At 33.1% G+C, this 27,972-nt stretch overlaps 1 protein-coding gene and 1 long non-coding RNA gene across 2 annotated transcripts in view; one reads left to right on the plus strand and one right to left on the minus strand.

Annotated features, from left to right (window-relative positions):
• Positions 1–134: 134 nt before the first annotated feature.
• Positions 135–27,202, plus strand: LOC136977473 (uncharacterized). Its single transcript, XR_010881095.1, has 3 exons — positions 135–205; positions 20,603–20,701; positions 27,116–27,202. It is a non-coding gene; the product is annotated as an uncharacterized lncRNA (long non-coding RNA).
• Positions 11,896–27,972, minus strand: part of LOC136977469 (sodium- and chloride-dependent GABA transporter 2-like) — an 87,753-nt gene continuing 71,676 nt past the window's right edge. Inside the window, exons 8-13 of the mRNA XM_067272963.1 lie at positions 19,684–19,796; positions 18,102–18,239; positions 14,312–14,414; positions 13,510–13,610; positions 13,269–13,439; positions 11,896–13,106 (exon numbers count right to left, since the gene is read on the minus strand). Coding sequence (XP_067129064.1) covers positions 12,978–13,106; positions 13,269–13,439; positions 13,510–13,610; positions 14,312–14,414; positions 18,102–18,239; positions 19,684–19,796 — 755 coding nt within the window. The 3' untranslated portion in view covers positions 11,896–12,977. The remainder of the gene's footprint in view (positions 13,107–13,268; positions 13,440–13,509; positions 13,611–14,311; positions 14,415–18,101; positions 18,240–19,683; positions 19,797–27,972) is intronic.

Consider the following 27,972-nt stretch of genomic DNA (forward strand, 5'->3'; position numbering starts at 1 on the left):
GTTGCTCCTCCAGAGATTCGCTTTCTTCTTTAATTTAAAATGAAAGGCTTCTTCCAATTGATGTTTCTCTAATTTAAGTAATTTGTAGGAAGAAGAGGATTAGAAAACACAATGTAATTCCTTTTTTCTTTTCAGTTTGCGGTCTCAAGACGAAATCCGGAAATGATACCTTCGACGTTCAGAATTTGCAGTTCGGTCGTGGCCGGTGAGTTTTTCGTTACGTTAATTTATTTTTAACCATTTCACTCTCTTACCGAAAAACATTTTATTTGCTGTATCCACGCGTTTATACGTCATCTGGGGCAGACACTGAACGTGCCTATTTTCCACCAGAGGAACCGAGTTGGTGGAAACTCCTGCTCGGGATGGACTTCGAATTTCTTAATCCTTTTGGGTCCTCTATAGAACATCCACAAAAGATGTTTTTAATGTTTTTCATGGGTACTGAAATAGCCTTTTTTGTGCCATCGAGAGTTAAGCAAGGCTCATAACAAGATAGAGATCTACATTTCCCTCTCTTTGTACGCGCAAATTTCTAGGTGCAACAAGCCAAAGTTTTTATCTAATTCTTTTCTCAGGCGGCCATTTATAACACCAAATATAGCCGAACCTGCGGATTCTACTGCAGGGATGCTCTAGTATCGACATGTCATCACCGCTGCTCGCTGCATAATGGAAAGGCTAGGTAAAATGTGAGCATGGGCATTTATAGATAATGCTTTCATATAATTTTTAATTTCAACTATTGGTAAGTTACCTTATCATGTAATAGTCATAAGGACTTGAAATTATAAATGTTTAAATTTAATAAATAATGATAAAAATGTAGATGTAGATTATTTTAACTTCTATTAAATTGGCTTTCCTGTCAGCTAATTTGGTATTGTATTTTTTTAATTCCTCCTTTTAATTGAACCATTGTTAACCTTCCTAAATAATGTTTTTGTTTTTCCATTATTTTAAAGTAAGCTATCCTTCGAACTTGTTTAGAACCACATTGATATGTGTGACACCTATGTCACATTAACTTAACACAATAGGGGAAAAAAGTGATAGTCTATATGAGTAGTAAGGTGACCAACTTTTTTACAATGAAAAGGACAGAAATAAATTGAACGAAAAAATATTGTAAATAAAAGAAACATTTTATTCATTGCAACAATAATACACTATAATAATCTCTACTGCATGTGTATGTGCCGTGTTATGTTTTGGTAAGAAGTAAACAAAGCTACTTGCATGCAGCGCACTCCCTGTGCAGAGCACAAGTGTCTTGCTGCACTGTACCAAGCCTTGATGAACCGTCATGTCAAATACAAACACATCACATCACATTACATGCAATGGATCAACTCGGCATCAATCGAATATGGAGATTTACAGATTAGTCTTCAAATATCAAAAAGGACATGTAGGAGGACACTTTTTCGAGGGAGGACAGAACTTACAAAAGGAGGACAGTTGGTCACTTAATGAGTAGTAGACTATACTATAGGGTAGATGTACCAGTTTTGGCCAGTGTACCAGTTCTGGCCAGAAAACAAATTTAACTTAAAAATATAATCACCACATATTCAAATCTGTCCAATGAAACAAACTTTTATTGTTAACTGTTCACACAGTTCACAAATGAAACAAACTTTTATTGTTAACTGTGTGAACAGTTAACAATAAAAGTTTGTTTCATTGGACAGATTTGAATATGTGGTGATTATAGTTTTAAGTTAAATTCGTTTTCTGGCCAGAACTGATACTACACTGGCCAAAACTGGTACATCTACCCTATAATGGGTGGAGAACTTTTTAGTCTGCCTGCCATATAGGCCTAGCCTAGTTATACATATTTCTTTAAAAATATTTAGGTGTAAAGGCCAGCGATGGGAGAGAAAGAAAGTTACGGGCGGTCGAGCGATCAGACTGACTTGTGGGAATGGACTGACATCACTGAGACAGGTTACCATCTAAAACCGTTTAATAAACATAAAAATGGAGCTTACAAAAATGCTTTTAATTCGGCGTAACACCAATCCAATGGGCGGATCAGTCCGTGTAACAGTTCAATAGTCCCGTCGATCGTTTAAACTTCCGATGAAGGTGAGGAGGGTGGTGTCGGCCCCGGGGCACACTGCACGACTTGTTGTGACGCTTTCGGCGGCGGGATGTACCTGGTCGCAACTCGTCGGGAGCGGAGGTCGGAGACCAGGTCGAAGCGACGATCCAGACTTCGTTGTTAAACTTTATCCGGAACCCAGTAGCGGAGCACCCTGCACCGAAGACCAAGAACTCCGAATGTCCTTGAAACGACGATTTTATCATCTTTCTCTCCCAAATCGCCTCTTCATTGGTCTCTCATTGTCACCTGGTGCCAATTCGAAACCCGATGGAGGGCGCGGGAGAGGTCATCGTCGCGACAGAACTTGATTCCTCTCTCGTCGCGTGTTTCTCGAATTCGTTCTTTTCCTTTGTTTTAAATACACAGAAAAAAACTTCCATTAAACAATGGAAAGCTCCAATTTCGTCCCTTTTTAGTCGAACCCCGTTCGGGTCCTCACAGGGCACCCCCCTTTCGTTTAAAATGTCGCCACCGGATGCGACATTTTAACCACTGGCTTTTGGCCTCGCGAGCGGATACCGTTTTGAACTTCACTGGGCATCCGACATTGAACTGATAGCTCTCGCGTGGCTATCGAGTTGTAGGAGGTGTCGCGTAACATTGAATAAAAGTTCGGTTTCCTATTGAAACAGCATTTTTTTTCTCTAACCGGAACTCCCGATTTTTTTTTTTTTTTTTTTTTGTTTTTAAACATTTCTGTTTTTCTCTGTAGATTGAGCGATTTATATAAATCTTAAAATCCGATTCTAAATCTCCTAAAAAGCCAAAAAGAGGCAAATACCGACTGCATTCGTGTTCCTGTCCAATTCTGCCGTTTAGGACCACGAACAGTGATTCAAGAGATGATTTGCTCATCTTCAATCTGTGCTTCTTCATATTTTTTTTTTTTTTTCTAACTCTTTCGCCCTGTGGGCACAAGAGCTCTCTTCTTAGAAAGCCCATTATGCGTTCGAGCAGGCCCACATTGGGGCGACCGGGTGGTGAGGGACGGGGCCCGACATATCCGAACGGACCAGCCCCGAAAAATTCCTGGGGATTATTCGACCCGTTCGGATTCGATCCCGGGTCCCCCAGAGCGGTAGGCTGCCACCTTGACCGCTCGGCCATCCGGCCGTTCGATTTGTCTCATCTGTCACAACAAGAAGCTGAGCGCAAAAGCTGTTCCTTGTGCTTCCGGTATGCTTTCGTACCGGCGTACGTGCAAACCATGTTCGGAAGTCACAAACATCTCTCTGCAGCTACGTCTCTAGCTCCCCTTTTCTTTTTATGTCCGTCTTCTGATTTCGGCGACATTGTCCTGTCATCGACTTTTTTTCGATGCAGAACATCACAATTCCAAATCACCGTCAGAGACAATTGTATTTTTCGTTGTTTCTGTCTAAAGGAGCTTTTGTAGATAACCATGAAGCAATGACGACAATTTCGGTTTTCCTCCTATTATCGTTCATCATCTCCCCTCGTTGTTTTCTGTGCGTCAGAATTTTTTTCTGTGGCAGATGTGATCATCAAGCACATGCATTTTGGGGGAAATTTTTTTTTTCTTTAAATTGGATTATATGAACCACTCAATCTTTGACAAATTCATCAGTGTTCCGTTCGTGACAATTTTTTTTTTTTTTTTTTTTTTTTGACAATTCTTGGTTTTCCGACAATTTGGAATTTGAAAAACGCGTTTCGTCATTGAACTTTCAGGATCTACAATGAGTATTTTACACAGATGTAAATTCGTTTGCGACAATTCTGTTCACCCGGGCGATTGTTTTTCACATTTTTTTTTTTTTTGTTTTTGGTATGGTGGCCTCTTCCCTACGGAGAGCTCACCATTTACATCGCGTAAATAGGCCGATAGGCGTAGGCGGCGGCAGGCGCTCGCGACCCTGAATTTGTGACGTTGACGCGCCCCCTTCTCCTTCGCTTCTGCGGAGAGGTTCCACCGTTTGCCCGTGCCTATGGGTTCGTGGCAACACCCAAGGATACTCGTCCGCGGGTCCTTGACTCCGCAAAGCGTATCGGTGTGTCGGTTGTGCCACGGTGGTTGGCTGACTACTCTCTATCGCTGCCGCGGGCTCTGTCTGATCTGGCTGTATTGACGTTAGGATAAATTCATCCCAGGGGTCTACTGTTTCGGAAGCTTGTGGTTCCGAAGCCGAAGTCTCGCCTTGAATCGTTTCTGACCTTTGTTCGCTGGTGCATAAAGACGCAAATTCCATTCTCGCGATAGCAGGTTTCAGACGATTTGCGTGAACGTGTAACTTCTTACCCGTTTGGATATGTTGGACAACAAAGTCCACAGGACTAGTCTCCGCTATAATCCTATACGGTCCCTGCCATCTAGGTGCCAGTTTCTTTTTCAACCCAGTAGGGACTACTACTTCCGTCACAAAGACTCGGTCTCCAACTAAAAACTTATGGGGTTTATTTTTGCGCTGCTGGTATTCCTTCCTGTCCAGCGCGGCCTTTTCCGCGTGCTCTTGAGCTAATTGGTGAGCCAAAGCCAACCTCAACCTTAGCTCGCTCGCATAGTTCTCACTAACATCATAGCTTGGTCTGCTAGGTTCAGTGACCACGTCGAACGGATAAACCGGATCTCTCCCATATACTAAATAGAATGGGGTTTCATTCGTGCTGGAATGCACGGCGGTGTTGTATGCGAAAAGCGCAAACGGGACCATCTCGTCCCAGTTGCGTTGGTCTGTATCGGTGTAGTGTGTCAATATATCTACTAACGTTTTATTCAAACGCTCTACCATTCCATTGCATTGGGGGTGGTAGGCGGTAGTAAGCAATCTTTCTATTCGCAAAAGCTCACAAACCTCGCGCATCATTCTCGAGGTGAAATTTGCGCCTCTATCGGTTAGTAGCTGTTTCGGAACCGAATGTCTTAGGATTATGTGCGTAACAAACGCCTTAGCGACTGTCCTGGCTGTGACGTCGGGCAACGGCACTGCCTCGGCCCAACGTGAGAAATGATCCACGAAAACCAGTAGATATCTATTGCCGTTATGGGTAGTGGGAAAGGGACCTTGAATATCAAGAGCCGTCCTCTCGAATACCTTAGTAATACGGGGAAAAATTTGCAAGGGTGCCTGATGCCCGTGCTGCGGTCTCTTTCGCATACTACATTCCTGACATGATTGACAATAGTGAGCTATGTCCTTGTTCATGTCGGTCCAGTAGAATTGAGTGTGCAATTTTTTTTTTAGTTTCTTCGCCCCCAGGTGTCCTGAACTAGGGATGTCGTGGAACATCTTCAAGACATATTCGACCATGTTCCTGGGTATAACCAATCTGTCCCATATTTCATTTCTGTCAGGGTTAGACTTCCTATGATACAACGTCTGTTCCGTATCTAAGTAGAACTCACTACTCTCGGGACTCGGACTCTGTTCTGGTGACGTGGAAAGGTCGGTTAATTTCCGTCTAATCTCTATGCAAAAGGGATCTTTTTGCTGTTGTTCTCTGATCTGGGCCTTGCTGAATATTGGGAGTAACTCGTCAATGGAGGAAATCGGCACCCTACTCAATGCATCGGCATTGGTGTGCGCCTTTCCTGGACGATGAACTATTTCAAACTGGTACTCCTGCAGAGCCAGATTCCATCTGCTCAACCTTGAGCTCTCATCCTTCACGTTGATAAGCCATTTTAGAGGCCGGTGATCGGTTATAATTTTAAACTTCCGACCATACAAATATGGCCTAAAATACTTTATGGCCCAGATGACGGCTAGACATTCCTTCTCCGTCGTGCTGTAGTTTCGCTCGGCTTTCTTGAGCAAGCGGCTCGCGTAAGCCACTGGTAGGTCGCCGCTTTCGTCCTCCTGCGACAACACAGCGCCTATTGCTACATTGGATGCGTCTGTTGCTATAATGAAGGGTCGACTAAAGTCAGGCGATCGCAGAAGCGGAGCAGAGGTCAACGCTTTCTTCAATCTCTCAAAAGCTGACTCCTGTTCCTCTTGCCATTGGAATTTCGTTTCTTTCTTCAAAAGCTCGGAGAGAGGCCTTGACATTTTCGCGTATTGGGCTATATGTCTTCGATAGTATCCAGTCAATCCCAAAAATGCCCGGACATCTCGCTCATTTCTCGGCCGTGGGAAGTCTCGAACAGATTCTATTTTTCCCGAATCCGGTCGGATTCCCGCTTCGGAGACCTCATGTCCCAAAAATTTTATCTGTCTCTTTAAAAAGTGACATTTCCTAGGCTTAAGTTTTAATCCCGCTACGGCTAATCTTTGGAAGACTAGTTCTAACCTCTCTAGATGAGAGTGGAAGTCGGGACTAAACACAAGGATGTCATCCATATATACTAAGCATATTTTGTTCTTCAGCCCACTTAATATCAAATCGGCGCACCTTTGGAATGTGGCCGCTGCGTTGCATAAACCCATCGCGAGGCGATTAAAGTGGTAATGCCCCGATGGAGTACTGAACCCCGTTTTCTCTTTTGAATCCGGGCTCAGCGGCAGTTGCCAATAGCCACTCAACGTGTCCATAGTAGAATAATATTTGGTCTTGCCCAATAAGCTCAATGATTCCTGAATCAATGGCAAGGGGTATGGATCTACCTTCGTCACTTTATTTAATTGCCTATAATCTACCACAAATCGATAGCTCGAATCAGCTTTCTTGACTAATAAAGCTGGCGATGACCATGGGGAGCTGGAGGGTTCAACTACCCCACTCTCCATCATGTCTTCAATTAATTTGTCCATAACTTCTCGCTGCGCATAGGGAATGCGATATGGAGCCCGATAGAGTGGAGGACTATCGCCCGTATCTATCTTATGCTCGGCAAAATTGCAATAGCCCAAGTCAAAATCATCCCTCGCAAATACCTGTCTGTATTTATACAATAGGTCCAGCAGAGGGGTCAGTTTGTCCTTCCCTATTTCGCTTAAATCGAATAAATTTGCTACTTGAGCTCTAGTTAACTCCTTTCCCTTAGGACGTAATGCATTATTTCGTTCGCCCATTTCCTTTGTTTCTTCCTCCGCCTTAAAAAAGGTGCCTACTTTACTTCCTCTATTTAATTTAATAGGTTGAGTTGCAACATTCATAATTCTAATCGGTATTTTACCGCGGTGTTGTGTTTTCACTAAGATCCCTGCTATAAACGTTTCTTCTCGGTCTAAGGTGCAAGGTTCTACTACTCCTACCTGGTTAACGACTTCTCCTCTCACATTTCCTTCCACAATGACTTCCGATCGCGGAGGAATTACGCAATCGTTTAACAACACGACGTCTTTCGGAGCGTCATCTTCCCTTTTGTTTTTTCTAACCGCTGAACTTTGGTTTAGAGTTTCTAAATTGTTTCTCTGTTTGCTTATCCGCACGCGGCTACCTTTTCTTTGTCTTTTATATTTGTTACATTTATTAAACTTGTTCCTAACTTCGCCAACATAGTCTAATCGTGTCACATTTTCCTCGACCCTAACATGTGGCTTCTTCTCTTTCTGTCTATTATCCCTTGTTTCTAATCTTCGCGGATTACTAACTTTGTTGTGAAAACTCGCTAATCCCCAAAAGGTTATCTCATCTCCCGTTGGGAATATTAGCTTCGCATTTTTAATGGATATGGTTATATCATATTTCTCAATTATATCCCTTCCTAAAATTCCCTCATTTGGCTCGGTTATTTTAGGGTCTACCACGTAACAGTCGTGCGAAAACGCTAGGTTGCCAATTTTAAATTTTATGTTATATTTTCCCATTGTTTCTATTTCATGCCCTGTTACGCTTATTAACTCTACCGCGCTCGTTTCCGCTTTCTGCACTTTGCTCAAATCAGGAAAGAGAGTTTTAGATACTAATGTAACGGCTGCGCCCGTATCTATCGTTAGTCGCGTTCTTTTACTTTCTATTTCGCAGACCAAGGTACACGGCGGTAATTCCAGCGGAGAATCCTCACTCTTTGATCTCCCGACTCCCGCTAATGGGATTGTATTGCGCGCTTCCTCCTGTAAACGTTCCCAGTCGCGTGGTTGATCTCTAACTTTAACCGTGATAACTCTATCGCCGCGATTCCCTTTTGAACTATCTCGCCTTCCTTCCCTCTGATAATCGGCTTGTTCGCCGCTTCCTTCTGAACTTGGCAAGGCTAGGCATTTGCTGGCGGTCGCCCCAAACGGTGTTCGCGGCGTCGCGTAACTCCCTTCCGGCCAATCCTGATCGTACCGCGCCGGAAAATAAGGCGTTTGTTCCCAATTTTGCCCTTCATTTTGCCCAAACTGCCTATAATGGGCCTGATAAAAAGGAGCACGACCCGTATATTGTAAATACAATGGGTTTGGAAAGGGTGCTATCGGGGTTTGTTTCCTAGACACCGACTGATCGCACTGGTTAAATTCCGGCCATACCTGATATGAATGGACAAAAGGCAAGGGTTTTTCCCGGTCTACTTGTCCCGTTAGTGGAAAAGGGTTCGGTCCGCGGTATTGCCACAACGGCCTTGGATAGAAATTCGCGGGAGAGGGCCTAAATGATCGCCCACCCGGGGGTCTAGAAAAGTTCGGAGGCCGTGGTTGGCGTTGCCCGCTCGAATAATTCTGCGCTTTTCCCCTTCCAAAATTGGGTGTAGTAGCGGATTGGGGTGTTTGCCTAAATTGCGTGTACGCCTCCTTACGAGGATTATTTATTGGTTCTTTTGAAATGCGCTTCTCAAATTTTTTTCCTAAATCTTCGAGTTGCCTCGAAATTTGCTCGATTTTCGCATCCAGCGCGGGTTCTTGGTTTACGTTTTTGTTCTCCCTTTCTAGTGCGTGATCGTCCTGCGTTTCCTCTACGCCCGCAACCAAATTCCTATTTTTCCCCGTTAGCTGTTCGATCGTTTCCTCCCTAATCGCTATCCTTAATGCTTCTGCGAATGTGGGAGGGTCTTGTGCCATAACATTTCTTTTATGCTTCTCGTTTAGTCCGTACAAAAATTGGACGCGAAGCTTTTCATCTAGCTCCCGCTGCAGACATTGTCTTATGGTGGCGCGCTCCTGCTCTGTCGTTCCCGTGTGTTGGATGGTCGTCGCGCTGGCTAGAGTTTGCAACCTAACCGCAAATTCTTGCACCTTTTCTTCCCGTCTCTGGACGCAAGCGTGAAATTTTTGCACGCGAATCGAATACGGTTCTTGGTCAAACCTCTGCACCATTAATCGTCGAAACTCGTCGTACGCGATAACGCTTTTCATCTGCATGTCCCTCCATGCAAAATCTCTGGCTACGCCCGCTAGTTTGCATTTCGCGATACCTAATTTCTGTCTCGCGGTCCATCCCGCTAAGCTGGCTACCTCTTCCAACGTATCAAAAAAGTCGGAGATGCGCCCGCTTTCCCCGGAAAAGGTTGGGATCATCCCACCAAACGCCGCGATTGAGCCTCCGCCTACTTCCCGCGTTTGCGATGGGGCAGATGGAACACCTGTCTCAGTAGCCATGTTCTGACCCACGTTTCTCTCTCACCCCGTAAATTTTGTGTCGGCTTCCTCGGGATTCTGGCGGACGGTACTGCTACCTTTCCCCACCAGCGTGACTTGGGCCGAAAGATCCCACTTTACTGACACCAGTGTAAAGGCCAGCCGATGGGAGAGAAAGAAAGTTACGGCGGTCGAGCGGTCAGACTGACTTGTGGGAATGGACTGACATCACTGAGACAGGTTACCATCTAAAACCGTTTAATAAACATAAAAATGGAGCTTACAAAAATGCTTTTAATTCGGCGTAACACCAATCCAACGGGCGGATCAGTCCGTGTAACAGTTCAATAGTCCCGTCGATCGTTTAAACTTCCGATGAAGGTGAGGAGGGTGGTGTCGGCCCCGGGGCACACTGCACGACTTGTTGTGACGCTTTCGGCGGCGGGATGTACCTGGTCGCAACTCGTCGGGAGCGGAGGTCGGAGACCAGGTCGAAGCGACGATCCAGACTTCGTTGTTAAACTTTATCCGGAACCCAGTAGCGGAGCACCCTGCACCGAAGACCAAGAACTCCGAATGTCCTTGAAACGACGATTTTATAATCTTTCTCCCCCAAATCGCCTCTTCATTGGTCTCTCATTGTCACCTGGTGCCAATTCGAAACCCGATGGAGGGCGCGGGAGAGGTCATCGTCGCGACAGAACTTGATTCCTCTCTCGTCGCGTGTTTCTCGAATTCGTTCTTTTCCTTTGTTTTAAATACACAGAAAAAACTTCCATTAAACAATGGAAAGCTCCAATTTCGTCCCTTTTTAGTCGAACCCCGTTAGGGTCCTCACATAGGCATGCCAAAGTTTTAAACTTAAAATAACAATATTTATAGAAATGTAACTAATATGCCTTAATTAGAATAAATATAGAGGGGTCTGTTGAAAAAAGGGTGGTGGCTGATAAACCGAAAGAATAATTGAAAAAAGATGATAAACTAAAATCATATGATATGTTACATGTCAGATGATTTTTTTGTGACATGCCACTTTGGGCATGCGTGCCTTGTTGGAATCAACGATCGCGATGTTTTGTAGACGTTCTGACGTAATAAAAGGTTGGTGGCGTTGTTGACCCCTCGGGGAAAGTGACCTCATTTCACTCTTCCCTTTCCAGCGCTGACCTTCCGTGAGTTAAGACCGTGTGTAATCTTTGTGCATTCTTTGTTCTTTTGTTACATAACCGGTTACGCTAGTCCAACTGCCTTTTTACCAATCTTTCCGATAAGCGCCAAGTCTAACATGCCTTAGGCTTGCCACCCCTGCTTTAAAAGGTTTATCTTGTAGGCTACACTCTAAGATATTTACTTAACATATTTGTTGGAGCATATTATTGTTAAGCTGCATATACCTGGAGTTTAAATCACAGTTTTCTATTATTTATATCCTGTTTTGTATAATATAACATTACTGCCATTTACCGTATTTTACGGACTATAAGACGCACCTTAATTTTTAAGCAATTTAAAAAAAAAAAAAAATATCTATAACACGCTACGGACTATAAGATGCACCTGAATTTTGGAGGCAATTTTTCAAAGAAAAAAGTGCGTCTTATAGTTCGTAAAATACGGTAGGTAATATTTATTAGATTGTAAAAATCATTTGATAAATCCAATGTTACTAAATACAGCAAATTACGTACTTTGCTTACTTTTCAACATTAATGTCATGATTTGTCACTTAACGATTTGCTAATGCACAGCAAAATAGAGGGATTGCTATTGGCACTGTCTGCTTTATTTTTTAATTTATAGACAGCGATTACCCAAAATTTCTGTTTGACAGTGAACTAGAAAATTTCAGACCAGATGGTTAAAGTTGACATTAGTAAAAGACATTTTTTTTATATTTGGATGTATCTATTTAATTTATTTTTATATTTTACTAATGATATAATGTAACACAAACACATACATACTAACTGTATAAATTGATTCAATGTAAATATCCAAATATGGAAAAAAAATGTATTTCACTAATGTCAACTTCAACTATCCTTTCCTGGTCTGGAATTTTCCAGTTCATTGTCAAACAGAAATTTAATATGTATATATGAAATTTCTGTTGAAGTATATTCAAAACTTTTTATAATAAATGTAATAAAATTAATAAATATAAAACATTGTATTGTTTTGAAGCAAAATATACAAAATTTCCAAATGTTTTCAGATCTATAGACACATCTTAAGAAAAAAAAATCTAAAACTAAATGTTTTGACTTTTGTATGATTTTGTTGTAATAAAGTGAAAGTTTTATATTTATTCAATGTTAAAAAATAACGCAGTTTCACTTATTTTAGTGTAATAAAATCGATAAATAAAACAGACAAAACTTTAAATTATCCCAATTTTATTATACTAAGTATCCTTGTTGTTTATTGAAATACAAATCAATGGTTATCTTCTAACAGTTAAGTGAATGAAAATCATTTTTTAGATTATCTTCAACTTTTTAAAATTCTAAATACAGAATTTTTCATTGTAAAAGCTAAAATTTTACATTTTAGTTAATTTCGGTTTTAATTATTTTTTATATATAAGTATATGTATTGGTATCAATTATATTTATAACTTAAGATTATTAAAATATTCATGCAAAAATTTTATAATTTAACAATTAAAATTTCAAATTAATCCTTTGATAAATATGGACTATAATAATTGTTAAAATTTTCTCCGAGTTTAAACCATTTACAATAATTTTACTTTGTTTAAAACACAATTTTAAATTACTATCAAAATTCTTTAGATTTCATTATTGTACAAATTAACTTCTACAGCACATTTTAATAACTATTATAATCTCATATTATAACACAATTCATTCAGTTTTCTGAAGAAATATTTTTACTACAAAGAATATCTTGTACAGTTTAAAACATCAACGGACTAAAATATTGGCACAGTCTAAATTGATTGATGATCGTTTGGAAGGTTTTAAAATAATATAAAAGTGGATAAATCTCAATAATGGTATTTTGCAAAACTAAGCTGTTACCAAATAGCCAAAATACCAACAGAAATACATATTTTACTTGCATTCTTTTTACATGGTCCCTATCGCAAAAAAATTTTATATGATTGAAATTATACATACAAAGCTTTATACATTACATGGTGAGCAGTGAAGGTGGATACAGCTATTATTCGAAGCACCAATCGAATATGTTCTCGAAGCAGTTTACGAAATTTTGAGAACATTAATGGAAGAGGAAAATAAATTTTCAATCTATGTGGTCCCATACAATACAAATCAATGAAAAATTTACACATGCTTTATGATAAAATTATACTGCAAAATTGATTTTAAAATATTTAGTACCTGAAAAACATCTAAAAATATTACTGATGAAAAAGGGATAATGGGATACATGCACTGGACTAATCTTTTTAAATTTATAATACTGTGTTATTCTCATACAATTGTACTTGAATCAATACCATTACAATTTAATGCAGATTGTTTTAATAGTGCTGAAGATACTTGTTCAGTAGTAGGAAGTAATCTTGGTGGTATACATGGAGTAGTCAAAACTTTCCATCTCTAAAAATATAAAATTTTATTTCTTAAATTAAGAACAATTTATTAATATTTGACACCATTATTACCATGACCACCTAAAATCTCATTTAACTTTTTACAATAACAATTACTAAATTGTTTGTCTTTATCACATTTAGTATTTAAAAATTTTATATATCTTACCTGACTAAGGGTTCCTGGTGTAACTAACAATTTGTATAAAAAATAGACAGGGAGACACATCATGGAAGCAAGAGCCATTGCCCATCCAATTCCAGTGGCCCACAATGGATATTCATAAACTTTATTATAAGTTACTGGTTTAAATGTGATTAAACTGAAGAGAAATATGCCCTAAACATAGAAATAATCTTATTAAATTCAAATAATTAAGTTCAGTATATAATAATTTCCTTATACTTACACCTGTAACTGTTGGAGTGATGTAAGTCCAACAAATCCGTAGCCAGGGTCCAATTCTAAATCCAAGCATATCAGCGATATTGTCATAAAATCTTTCTACACCTAAAACAAAAATATTTATAATTAAAATAATATTCTAAACAATCAGTATAAATTAATATTTATTATTGTATAAATAATTATTATTTTAACATAAATAATGAAGAGTTCATTGAGGATTTCATTGTCTAAAACTATTTAGTTTGTCTCATTAATGACTGAAATTTTTATGTTCATACTTCAGCCATTACTTCTTTTAATAAAAAAAAAATATTACTTTGGCATAACCTAAATGATACAGTTTGCTACAATAAATTGTAGCAAACTGTATCATTTAGGTTATGCCAAAGTAATATTTTTTTTTTTTTATTGTAGTTTGTAGCAAACTACAATGTACAGTACCTTCCCTTTCTACAGAAGTAGTACTGAAAGATTGCAAAAATCCATTTTTCCCAAATAAATGCAAAGCCTTCAATGTAGGATAATTCATTGTTCATTCACTATTGAAACAAATAAATTTTTTATCATTTAACTTAAAAAAAAGGTTCTTTGGAATAAAAAAAAAGATTAATATATTTGTTTTTTATAATTTTATAACATACATAGTTTCATATCAACTTTTTGAACTATATCTTCTTGTAAATTTCCCTCTTTTTTAAAATTATAACAATAGAATTGACATATTTAGCTAAGAATTGACAATTATATAATTGCTTTATGTTATCTGAATATTATCATAACATTTAAAATTAATATCAATTTACCATAAACCCAAGCTATAGCTCCACATTCGAAGAAACAAAACCAAAGCAAAGTCATACCACTCGCTGAGTAATAGTCAAATAATTGAAAAACATAAATTCCACCCTAGAAAATAAATATTATTTATTTAAAAAAATTAATGCATTAACAAGTTATCAGTTAATATAATTTACAAAACTATAATCATTTTTAACATTTTAAACTGATATTTAAAACACAAGAAGATTTTCAAAATGTAATAATAAGTATTTCCCTTAAATGAAAGAAAGAATGTTTTATTCTGATTTCATTTAAAATAATGAACTCCATACATTCCAAAAACTGAAAGTCATTTTTATTTTAATAATAAATAATGGATTGTTGTTTTTTAATAGATGTAATATATTACTAATAAAATAATAACAACAAAAGTCTGCTTTATTAGAATTTATATACATTAAACAATAGCTTCTCTAGTACTTTTGAATAACTTATCTGGACTTGAAGATGACTGCTAAAAGCAATTGAAAATTTTCATTTTCTCCATCATTGTGTTTCATGAGCTGGATTTTTGGTTGTGTGTTTTGATTATTATCTAGTATTTAGTGCATTTATTACTTTAATAGTCAATAAATTGAAGAAAGTATTTTTATTTCATATGCTAAGATGTTCATGCAATTAATTATACCTCTCTATAGCTGAAATTATAATATTTTATAATTAAGACTATCAAATTGATTGTAATATATATATGTTGTATTTATTTATTTCAAAATTTATATTCAATAATTGGATGATTTACTTTATTTTAATGGAAACAAATTTAATTCCTAAATTCGTTTATTAATATATCTTTAAATGGAAATTTATTACAGGAATAAAATATTTAAAAATGTGATTTTTGCCATTTTAAAACATTTTAAATCTTAAATTACAGTCAAACCTGTTTTTATGCGGGGGATAGGGGCCGCATTAAAAAAATCTCACGAAACTTCACGAATGGCTGTAAAAAATAGTTTTCGCGATACAATTAAAAAATATTTTTTTTTATGCGGTCAACGGGGACCGCATAAAAAAAGTCTCACATAGAAAATAACTCAAAACCATACGAAATAGAATTTATTGACAACAGATGTCAGCACTTGACTGCATCGTCTGGTCTATCGTCTGTTTTACATATTTTTGTCCAGGTGGTGTTTTGTTGACTTAAAAAGTAAATTATTTCATTTTTCGCATATTCAAGCAATAATATTACTATAATAAGTGCATTTATGCTATAATAAGTTTATTTAGCTATAATAAGTCAACGTAAGACATGACGAATCGCACGAGACTAGTCGCCAACTATACCGCACAAATTAAAAATTCGCATTAAAAAAATCGCACAAATAAAAAGAGCGCATAAAAACAGGTTTGACTGTACCTTGTATTGAAAAAAAAAATGAATTATTGAACATAATATATATTTTTATTTTTGTAATTTTAATTACAAAATGGATAATAAATTTAAATCCTAATTTATATTTTTATAGATATTTTGTAGAAGTCGGTAATCTATATAAATAAAAATTAAATGTTCATTTGTTCAAAGTCTTAAATTTCCGAAAGTTCTTCACTGATTGCTTTGAAATTTTGACACAAGCACGTGCGTATTCAAATGCAATGTTTTTATATACCTACTATTATATAATGTCACATGAAATTCCCCATGGGGGAGAGTGACAGGATTAAGGCTTACCATGAATAATTTGGCTTCTATTATACTAAGGTTAAAAAGTAGCGGATTTGAACTGTTTGTAGCCCAAACAATAAAACCGAATTATTTTGCAACTATGCACTTTTACTAATGAAATAAGTTTGTAATATATATATATATATATATATATATATATATATATATATGGACATTCGGTGTATCTGCATCAATTTTCTCTAAATCAAAGCGAGTCATTCGCAGGCGCGGCGATTCATTTTTTGAACTTTGAAACTTAGCGACTGCGACTTTTGTTTTCAGTTTTAAGGCCTCTCTGTTTACACTGTATCAAGAACTGTTGTATCTGTTAGACTAGTTTAGAGACTCGGAGAGATTAGTAAAAACTAGTTAGACTCGCGTAACTGGTTATACAACAAAGAATACACAAAGATTACATGGTCTTGACTCACGAAAGGTCAGTGTTAGAAAGGGGAGTGTGAGACGAGGTCACCGTCCCCGAAGGATTAACAATGGAAGTGTTAAGAAAAAGCGACAGCGACGTGCAATATTTACAGGCGCAGATGCGTTTTTGCAGGAAATCGAACATATTTTCAGACCCATCTAAAAATTCTCTAATTAGCCTGGAAACAGGGAAACCTAATTCTTGCATTCTGTGAAAAAAAGATGAGATTGGCAATATTGTAATAATCTTAATCTTCGCTGTCGTTACTTTTTGCCCGAGCAATGCCAGGCTTATCTGCTAGTATATATATAAACATCTTAAAGTCCAATGTTATTAATCAAATCCAAACAATCACTGTAATGAATAATATTAATAATAGCCCAATTCATTAAGGTGATTGTTTGAATTTGAAGTCAGTAATGTCAAAATTATTTGAAAAACAACTTAATTTATTTATGGTTTAAAATAATTGAAATATTTTCATCTTTCTATTTCATTTGAATTTTTACTTTCCCGACTGTTACATATAACAGAGGAAAGTATGGCAATTGGTCAAAAAATGACCCCCAAAAGATATTTATATTTTTTGACTCGTCACCTTGAAATGTCAAGAAATGCAAAACATTCAGGGTTTTTTTCTGTTTGTATGGATGCTTGGGGGCACAATTTTGTTCATCCTCTTTGAAGCTTAATAATTCACGTGCTTTTTGTCAAAAATTTCTGAAATTTTGTATGGTGGTTTGTTTATTAGGAGATTGATGCTATTAAATTTTGGTGGTTGAGGGGTGAGAAGATATAGGGGGTTATGTGTATCTCCAGTAGGGTCAGACTTAATGATGATTTTACTTGTTATTAGCATTTAAATTTTTTATAAACCCATCGGTATCCTCAAAATAAAGCTTTTTGCCATTTTATAATAGTTAAAAATATTAAAAGTTTTTTAATAAAACATAACAGATGGTGCCACCAAATGTTGCCAGGAAAGTTAGGCAACTCACTGCTGAATATTTTTATCATAAATTTAAAAATTATTTTATTATTTGAAACTGAAAAGTTTCCAAGACATTATAGTCTTTAATCAGCCTAAAAATTTATTATAAAAAGAACTAAAAAGTCTCATCATCAATTTATCACTGATGTTTCCTACTGACAAATTAATTTCAAATGTATTTGATTAGTAAAAATTTATATCTTTTTAAATAAGTTAACAAGAGTTTGTTTATATGACTCAATATCATTAAGTATATTGTCTGAAATAAAACATTAATCATTCTTGAACTTATGAGGAAAATATAGTAGTTAATTTGTTATACATGTTGAAAGATTTCTCCCTTTTCTCTGAGGAATAGTAGTTTTGAGAGTTGTTGCATTGATTATTTGTGGTATTTATGAATTAACTAGTTAGAAAACCAGGTAAATAATTGTGATAAATTTGTGTATAGTACATTAGACACAGCATTTTTTATTTAAAAAAATAAAATTTATATTAATTTTTCATTTTAATATTTTGATGAAACACTAAACATAAAATACAGAAATATTACAATATATTAATTATGAGTTTTTCTGAAAACAATTTGAAAGTTAAAATAATTTCAATATAATTTTGAAAATTACAATGATATAAAAATAACTTATAATAATAAATATTTCTTACATTTGTAACCATTGATAATCCAATTAAATATGAAATAGTACAGGTGATTGCAATAAAATATTCTCTACGATAACCTTTCCTTAAAATATGAGGAAACATATCTACAATAGCTGTTACATAGCCTTCAATAGCCACAAACTAGAAACAGAATACAAAGAAATAAAATTAATATGATGAATATCTTCAAATCTTTGAATGTCTGAAGCAAATTAATGGAATAATTTATTTCTTTGTTACTAAAAGTTTGCACAAATAGTAATTAGATTAGAAAAAGTTCCTAATCTAATATCATCTTATGCAAATTTCAACTAATAAAAATAATAATACATTCAACATAATTTTCTTCAAAATTTTAATTTATTAGTTATTAGAAAAAAATTATATATATTGAAACTATTTGAAATGTATACACTGTATTTCCTGTAATAATTACCCACATAAATATTCTTGTAATAATCTCATGTCTAACTTGTATTGTTATTAACTTATACTAGTAATAACCAATTATACACAATACATCAGTATATTAGGAGTGTTTGATATTGTATCAAATACAATATTTTCCAATATTGAAGTTAAAAAAATGAATACTGGCTAATGATTATTATTATTGACTAATGATATTGGAAATTATCAAAAGTAAGATGATTTCAGTATATTCAAATAATTTTTTATATATTTGTCATGATATTCCAATTTACAAAGTTTCACATTAGTTAATTTAATTTTACTTCTTTTGGAATCATGCATTTTTCCTCTTTATAATGGCAATATGTTTTTACTCCCAATAATTCACTCATAAAAAAACTGCCCAGTGGGCAGTTATTACAGGAAATATGGTATTTGATATTCTTAAGAAATCATTTTAAAACAAATTATATTGTTTAATAATTTAGCAATTGATTTAACGTTTCAAACAAATGCTTTAATTAAAAACTATTTAAAACAATTTATAAAATACTTGATACTATATACTTCATAATTTTTAGTTAATTTTTGTTTTTTGAAATAATCTTAATCATAAACTAATCTTCACAACTCTATTTGATGCTGAGTACAGAATAAAGCTTTATGACTTATTGCAGAAGACTACATTAAGTTTCTTTTTATTAATCATTTTAATGATTAATAAAAAAAAGCTGATCTTTATTGAAAGTGATCAGTTTTGCTGGTTTACATGATTAATTCTTTTGTTACAGATGACATTGTTCTGCACTTATAACATTTGTTTCTTTAAGTATAAAAATAAACATTGCTATAATAAATTATTATTTTATCAATAAATACTAAATAAAAATTTGGCCTATGTAGTTTATGAATAATTTTTTCAAATAGAATCAATCATCATCATCTTCAAACTTTTATAAATAAAAGAAATTGTTTCTATAAATAAATTGCTTGGTAACTTAATTTAGCAGTGCTCTCTTTCATTTTATGAAATTTAATTTATACAGTCTATTTGATAAACTAAAAATAGAATAACTAGAAAAATTATGTAAATAAAATTAAACTTTTGTTACTTTTATGAATAAAAATAATAATAGGCCTACTGTTTGGAATTTAATAACTAATATTTACTTACTTGACTATCAAGTCCAAGAATTAATATCATAAAAAAGAAAAGAACTGCCCATAGGGGTGATAAAGGCATTTGTGTTACTGCTTTTGGATATGCTATAAAAGCTAATCCTGGACCTAAATATAATTAAAACACTTTATGAAATAAATTCAGTAATGATAATTTTTTTATATTTTTATATAAAATATTTCATTAATAAATATTAAAACATTATCAAATGTTATTTAAGTAAAAAATTTCTTTTACTTAATGAATTCAATTATAAAATTATATAAAAAAATTTAAATTTAAATTCAAAACTACATGATTTCTGAATTACTTAGAATAAATTACAACATAGCCTTTATAATTGATAACTGAATTTAGTTTTTAATCTTAAAAGTTCTTTTGATAAAAGAGAAAAGTATTTACAATATTTTTTTGAACTTACAATAATAATAGTAATAGTTAAACAAATGCTATAAACATTTATAAAATTCATTCAAGAAAGCATTTTATTAAATGCTTGAAACAATGACATAAATAACAAGCCCACAAAGTCTGCAGTGTGGGTGGACCCCCAGCCAACTGGGGCCCTGATGCCAGATCCAGCAAAACTTCTTGCAGGATTCTTGGAATGGGCTCCAGCAAAATTCTTGTGAGCAGATGTCTGACTTCTTAGTTATGCCACTGGCTCAAAAACATTTTCAATTATTTAAAAATATATCATAATTATAATTTTTATTATATCCTACTCCAAATCATAATAGTTCTGTACCGTACATATCTTTTGCTATTATAACTGCACTAGATATTATATTACTGTAATATATTCTTTATATAAATTCATCATCAATTTGCATTTAGATGTTATAACAATTTTCTTTATGTAAGATATAAATTATGAGTAATATTTTATTTAATATAATGTAAAATATCACAGAAACTGATATGGATAAAGTATGAAAAAGGGGAAGGTGGGAATAGAAATGATTCAAGTAGAGAAGAAGAGAAAAAGATTTTTTGCAAAATGATCAAAGAGGTAAGAAAAAGATAAGATAACAAATGAAAATATCCAATTTATATATATCTATATATTGAACAATAAAATATTTTCATATTTAATTATCAAATATAATGGCTATATCTGTTTAATAAAATGAAATAATAAATGTGATTTCTTTAATAATTTTAAATAAACTACTGTATTTTTGATAATGAAGAAACTATTTTATATTATTAAAAATACAATGTGTTTTTAAGTACTATTTATTTAACATTTATATGGGGCTCCAATACTATATATAGTAGTTGAATAAGCCTATTTTATTACATTAGGATGACTGACACCAGTCAGGTTTTAGCAAACTCATATCACATATGTGGGTTTTTTACCTCCTGTGAGTATTTGACCATTACAGGAAGGAGGAGGCAGAAGATTAACTTTTTATTTTTTTCTTCTGAACAAGGTTTTAAGTTAGCTTGAGGTTTTTGTACAAATTGCATTATTTTGGCATGATGTTTGTTCTAAGTACAGCAACCAGATATTTTTATTCAGAGAGAGAGAGAGAGAGAGAGATCCAGGAACTGGTAAATCAAGATGCCTCCAAATATAGATTATTTAATAGCACAAACTATGGATTGGATTTTAATATTGATGGATTAATCAATTAATACCAGAGTTCTTCAGAGTCCCCCCCCAAAAAAAAATGTTTTGGACGCACGTTCAGCAGAATTTGGGCAATCATTAAGATCCTGCAGCAGAAATAACTTTTATCAACTTCTCTCTGTATTCGAACTAGGTGAGATTTCTTTTATGTTCATTTCTGTCAAGAAATGACTCTGCAAATAATGAAAAGACTTGATCTAATTAGTGAGAGTATATCTCATCTTGATCAGTCTCTTAAACTTAAACTCTCTGGATTTATAGTATTTATAGGAAACAGCAAGGATAGAGATGACTCATCTGTCTTGAGGCTTGGTTGTGACTCAAATTTTTCAAAGATTTTCCCTTTGGATATGTCCTGCAAATGAATCATTCAAATATAATGCCACAATTTTAAGTCCTTTTTGACTAGGCTCCCTACTTGTCACATTTTGTCACTAAGTTTTAGACACTCCCTATGCTGATGTTACGCTTGATCTGTTACCCCTGGTATTAGAATCAAGCAATTCTGTAAAAAGGATCTACAGTACATTAATTTATTCATATTTACTGCCAATGTAAAACTGATTTTAAAAATAGGCCAATAAAAAAAACAATGAAATTCACTGTTTACCATAGGAGTCTGATGACATTGTATAAGTAATTCCTAGAGTAAAGATAATCATCAGTATATCATTATTTGTATTTGTAAAGGTTAAACTGTTGCCATTATCCTTTCATATACACTGCATCCAACAAAATATTACTTCCAAATTCTACTAAAGTGCAACAATTTAAATAAGCAGGAACTTACTGTGTGATAAATGATCAAAATACTTCTACATAATGATTTTGGTAAAAAAAAAAGTATTTCAAATAGAAAAATTTTTGAAATTTTGGATCATCATCTTTCTATTAACACTCCCCATCCCTGTCACAACTAGTTGAATATAATGTATTTTTTTTTATAACAGCATATTGAAATTTTCTTCTATCAAGCCCATTTTTATAGATAATTTTTCTATAGAAATAATGTAATTTATGAACTTTAATTATAGACTATATCCAACCTAACAGTATAATTGTTTTTAGTTACATCTTAATCTTCATTAAAAAAATGACTAGAATCAGGGGCAATCTGATCTATTGAAGAATCAAAGAAATTTTCAGTGGGCTAGTATATTAGTTGACATTAAAAACGTATTTCTAACAAGATAGAGTAAAAATTACAAAAGAAAATCAACAACTTATCACTAAATAGAAACAAAACATATTGAATATATTTAAAATGTATATAAAATGGACAAATAAAGTATTGTATATAAAATATAATCTGAATGATTGTTTTATATAATATTTTATTTAAAAAAATCTCTTCAGCAGCTCAAAAACTTTCAATTTGCTTGAATAAAATATATATCTCAATATGTAATCAGTTCAAACACTGTTATTTTCTACGCTACACCAATTATCACATCCACAGACTCCAAAAATACTAGCCAATCAACCAATTTATTTCATCCTGATGGATTTTGGATATTACATTTCCCTCCACAGTAAGTTTTCTTTCATATAAGCTAAATAAGACACAAACACTTTTTTGATACTATCACACAATTTTTCCACTGTTTTGACTACTTTCATATTAAAAACATATTTTTAACATGAAAGTAGTCAAAATGGTGATTAATGTTTAGATTATGGTGAACCGGTTAAATTATAAATAAAAGAATAAATCATGTCCTTATTATTACAAGATACCTACATACTTATAGGAAGAGAGAAATTATCTATCAGAAACAATTTTTATAGTTTTTTTTTTTTTTAATAAATTATATTGCTTTTTTATTTGAATTTATTCATAAGGTGCTCCACAAAAGTATAGAACCGCTGCAAATTTACAATACAAAGGTTAGGAATTACACATGTGATGTAGCTATCTTTATTATATTGTTCAGGATTTATGAAAACAATTTGTTGAAACTCAGTTTGCTATATTGCAGCAAACAGCAGAAATTGTAAAAAAACTGATTTTAAGCACCACAAAAGTATAGAATCAACTAGTAAATGAATGCAAAAAGACTTAAATTACTAAATTAGACTATTTTGTTGTATATATTTGCACATGTCCTTTACTGATAACATTGAAAATGCAATTTGGTATGCTATCAACAAGGTTTTTTGTGATTGATGCCTCAAGGGTGCAAAGCAGTGACAATTGCTTGTTTTAAGAGTTCAATGTTGGCATATTGATGATTTTGGTCATAAATTCTGTCAACCAAGATCTCCAAACGTTTTCTATAGGGTTGCAATCAGGAGAATGAACTAGCCAATTCATTTATTTTAAAACCACTGTTTTGTATCTTGTGATCCATGGATAGATTGCATTGTCCTATTGGAAAATAAAAGGAATTCTTCTGAATCTATGTTTGTATGGCAGCAATTTGTTCTGCAGAACTTGTTGATAGTCAGTATGGTTCATGCAACAGGTAATGAATGCCAAATCCAATTTTCTCAATGTAGAAAAAGTACCCCAAACCATAACACTCCCACCACTGAAGTTCCTTTGCAAAAAGTATTTGAGCTGTTTTTGCAAATCACGTCAATAGAACACAAAACCATCTGGCCCATCCAAATAATCTTTTCAGACAAAAAAATTTAATCTATATGACAAAATGGTTGTTATTTCTTGTGCTAGCATGATAGGTCTAAACAAAACAAAAAACTTACCTTATTCCATTGGTGGCCATATTTTCCCTAGCAAAATTGCATCAGGCAGCTTTGTGCTCAGGCTTAGGAGCAGGAGCTCTCTCATTCAAGACTGAACAATGTTGTTGTTGCTGTGTAAAACCCTTCGAATGGTTTCATGATGTACTTAAATATCCAAATCATCTCAAATTTTGTGTGGACGCTGTGGAATTAGAAGCTTCATTAATAATTCATCTGCAGTCTTGCAGGGTAAACTTTGAAGGACATCCACTTCTACACTTTGGTCCATAATTTGCAGGATTTGACAAATAATACTGAATGACCTTTTTCAAATGCTAGATGCTGTTTGCTACTGCCTGACGACTTAAACTAGTACTTCTCAAAGCTACAATTTAACCTTTCTTAACGTCTGTTAAATGGGACCCACGAGGTATGATGAAAAAAATACTTTCACATTTCAAACTTGCTAGAAAGATGGGAGTTCTATACTTATGTGACAGTATGTAAATTGACTTCTTTGCTATTTTGCAGTCAGCTATGAGTTAGATTTTTTTACGTGTAATTCAGCACCAACCTAGAAATAGTTTCCTAAAATTATGTTTTTATATCTATTAGTGCATTATTTTGACCTTAAAAGACCAATTTTTTGAGTGGTTCTATATATTTGTGGAGCACCTTTATTAAAGTGAATATAAATCCAGTCTCAATTTACTGTATATGGTTTTCATTCATAAATATTTGTACTTTATCATCATCTAATTGATGTTTTTGGCTGCATTTTATATATTCGTACTTTATATTGATATTTAGCAATAACAACATTTTTCCTACTTATCAATTGCATATAATATCATATACTGTAAGTCTATGAAAGTTAATAAAATAAATTTTTTCTGTTTTATTATCAGCAATCAAAACCATTATAATTATTCACAAATATATTTTGAAAATTATATTGTATATAAAATATGTTTCTTCATTATGAAGGCATATTTAAATATATTAAAATATATAATTTTTTAAATTTAACATTTAACACAATCACTTACTTTTTAAATAATAAAATATTTTTATATAAAAAAAATATCAAGAAAATATTAAATATAAAACTGACTTGTCATAAAATTCTTTTATTTTATTAATATTTTAAAAATTAGACAATAAATTACTAAAATTGTCTATTAAAATGTCTATTAAAGAATTATTAAAAATTATATCTGAAAGAAAAATGTAATTTATTAATTTATTGCATGCTCTTACAGAAAAATTTTAACATAAGCAATTGATATACTTTATATTTCTGTAAAAATAATCATTATAAATGTATTACATTTATATATATTGTTAGTAAACACATTTATTATAATATTTAAAAAAAATTCTGTGACCAAATCACACTTGGAAATAAAAACAAGCACACACACACTCTACACCTCACCTTTATTTGGTTTTTGGCTCTAATATCAACATCTCAAACTCTAGCACAAAAATTAAAATTCCAGTGAGAGTTATTTATCTTTAACATTAAACATGCATGCAAAGTTCATATGATCTTTAATCAGTTTATTTGATATTTAAATAAACTGAATAAAATTAAATAACTTTTTTACAATATAAAATTAAATTTTAAAATATTTTTATATTTTTGAATAAAATTTCTTTGAAATTATAATCTAGGATGTGAATTAATTAACTCATCAAATATTACTATTATTATTAGATCATTTTATAATGAACTCTTCTAAATTATAATTACCTGATTAATTATAAGTAATTTTTTTTATAAATGTACTGTACACTCATTTAATTTAGTAGATGTATTTATAATTTAATTAATTTTTTATTGAATCTTTTTAATATCACAAATCAAAACACATTATTTGAATGCCCTTTCAAAACTATTTAGAATATATTTATTTATAAATTTTAAACACATTTTTATACACTACTTATATGATTTTTCTCATTTGTAGAATCAAACTTTAAGTTTTGCAAAACAAGCAAATGACAAATGAAGAAATTTTCATTATTAGTATTTAATATTTTGAAATTAATATAAAATTTTAAAAATTATGATGATATAAAATAGATCTGTTATTTAAGATGATATGTATTAGTAAATTCTCATTCTAAACATACTTGTTAAGAAAATTTTTCAAATGTAAACCCAATTCAAACTACTTTTCTTGAAGTGAAAACTAGAAAACGCAAGCATTTTCTGGCCTTGCATCCATCATCAGAAGTCAACAAGAAAGATTCTTTTGTTGATTCCTGATGATGGAATTAATATACTTGAAATGAAATATACTTTGCATCAAAGTTTTTTGTTTCTTTTTTCTTAGTCATTAGAGTTGTCTCATCTTAAACTAACATTAGAAATCCTAATTTATGCTGTCCATTCAGATATATAACTATAACATTCCAAACATAATCATCAGGCATATGTTCACACTGTCTTTCAGATACAGGTAGTTTTGTACTAAGAATGCAATCAGACTTTCAGCCCTTTACTATTGCACAATGTTTGACTATTTATCTTTTGAAGATTCATGTATAGTAGTGTTACTATTAGACAAAGATGACAAGAAAGTAAAATGTCATCATTGTTATTGTGTTCATAAAATGATAAAGGAAAGGTAGATTCATGGAGAATACTGGATCCTCTTCAGAGAACTGGTGGATGATGATGAAAAGTTTTTCCAGTACTTTAGAATGCATCAGTATGATTTTGATGTTCTCTTGGAATAAACAGAAATTTTCTTTAGAAAACAGGATAAGACTGTTGCACCTCTGATTAGATTGGCCACTGCAAGCCAAAAGCTGTCTGAATGTAATTCATAGTATCTTACTGTCTCTGTTCATGCTTGTACTAATCTGTTGAGAGCTTCAGATATGTACTGTACATTTCAGACAAAACATTCTAGCAAAGAATGTCAGAAGCTTCTTGTCTGAACAAAGCTGCTCTATAATGTATAAACACTAGCATTTAAAACCATTTGACAATCTTTGTCTGTTCAGAAATGGAATGTTATTGTTATGTATCTGAATGAACAGTATAACTAGACCTTTATGAGAGTTACGTTAGATTGTTTTTCATTTCAGATCACTATGTGTATGTGTTTTGAAACATTTAGACTACACAGGAGATATGTAAGGCAATAACTGCATCAAATCTTTATATTTGTTGGATGTAATGGGCTTAGCATTTTTTCTTAAAAATATATATATATATATATATATATTATTTTTTTTTTTTAAATATAAACTTGTAGATGTATTGTAATTCCATAGCTTATCCAGTGTTTACTTAAACTATATGAAATGGACTTGCACCATTTTCACAATAAATGATTAAGCGAGTTTGTTTAAGAATGAATTTTCAATAAATCAAAGCATATGGATATTTTAAAATATAAATTGTATTATTGGATAAATAAAATGTTTACACCAAATTATATCTGAATTATTACTTTCTTGAATTTTTTTCAAACTTATGGTCTTATACCACTTTGACAATAAACAGTTCAATTCATTCTATTACAACAGGTTAATAACTATACATTCTGACAATGTAATTGATGTTTGCAATAATTCTATCAGCAACAATATAGCTGCAAAAATTTCATGCTTATAGTACAGTACTGTACATCCATATACAATGTTATATTGATAGAATGATATAGACTGACGATGAAGGATTTAAAGCTGGAAATGTTCACTAACAACTAATTTTCTTTCTAGATTTTTACAGTATTTTTGATTATTATAATGATATAATAAACAAATACAAGTATATTATGGTGATTTTCATGCTATTTATAGTAAAATATATTGATCCATTTGATTAGTCTTTTGGGATAAAATTTTTTCCTATACTATTCTTTCCAAATGGATAAGTCAATAAAAATTTTTCATAAAGTTTTATTAAATAAACCAGCTTTACATAACATAGCAATTAA

Source organism: Centruroides vittatus, unplaced genomic scaffold (assembly GCF_030686945.1).
Source record: "Centruroides vittatus isolate TY-2023 unplaced genomic scaffold, ASM3068694v2 contig_459, whole genome shotgun sequence".
Taxonomy (NCBI): Eukaryota; Metazoa; Arthropoda; class Arachnida; order Scorpiones; family Buthidae; genus Centruroides; species Centruroides vittatus.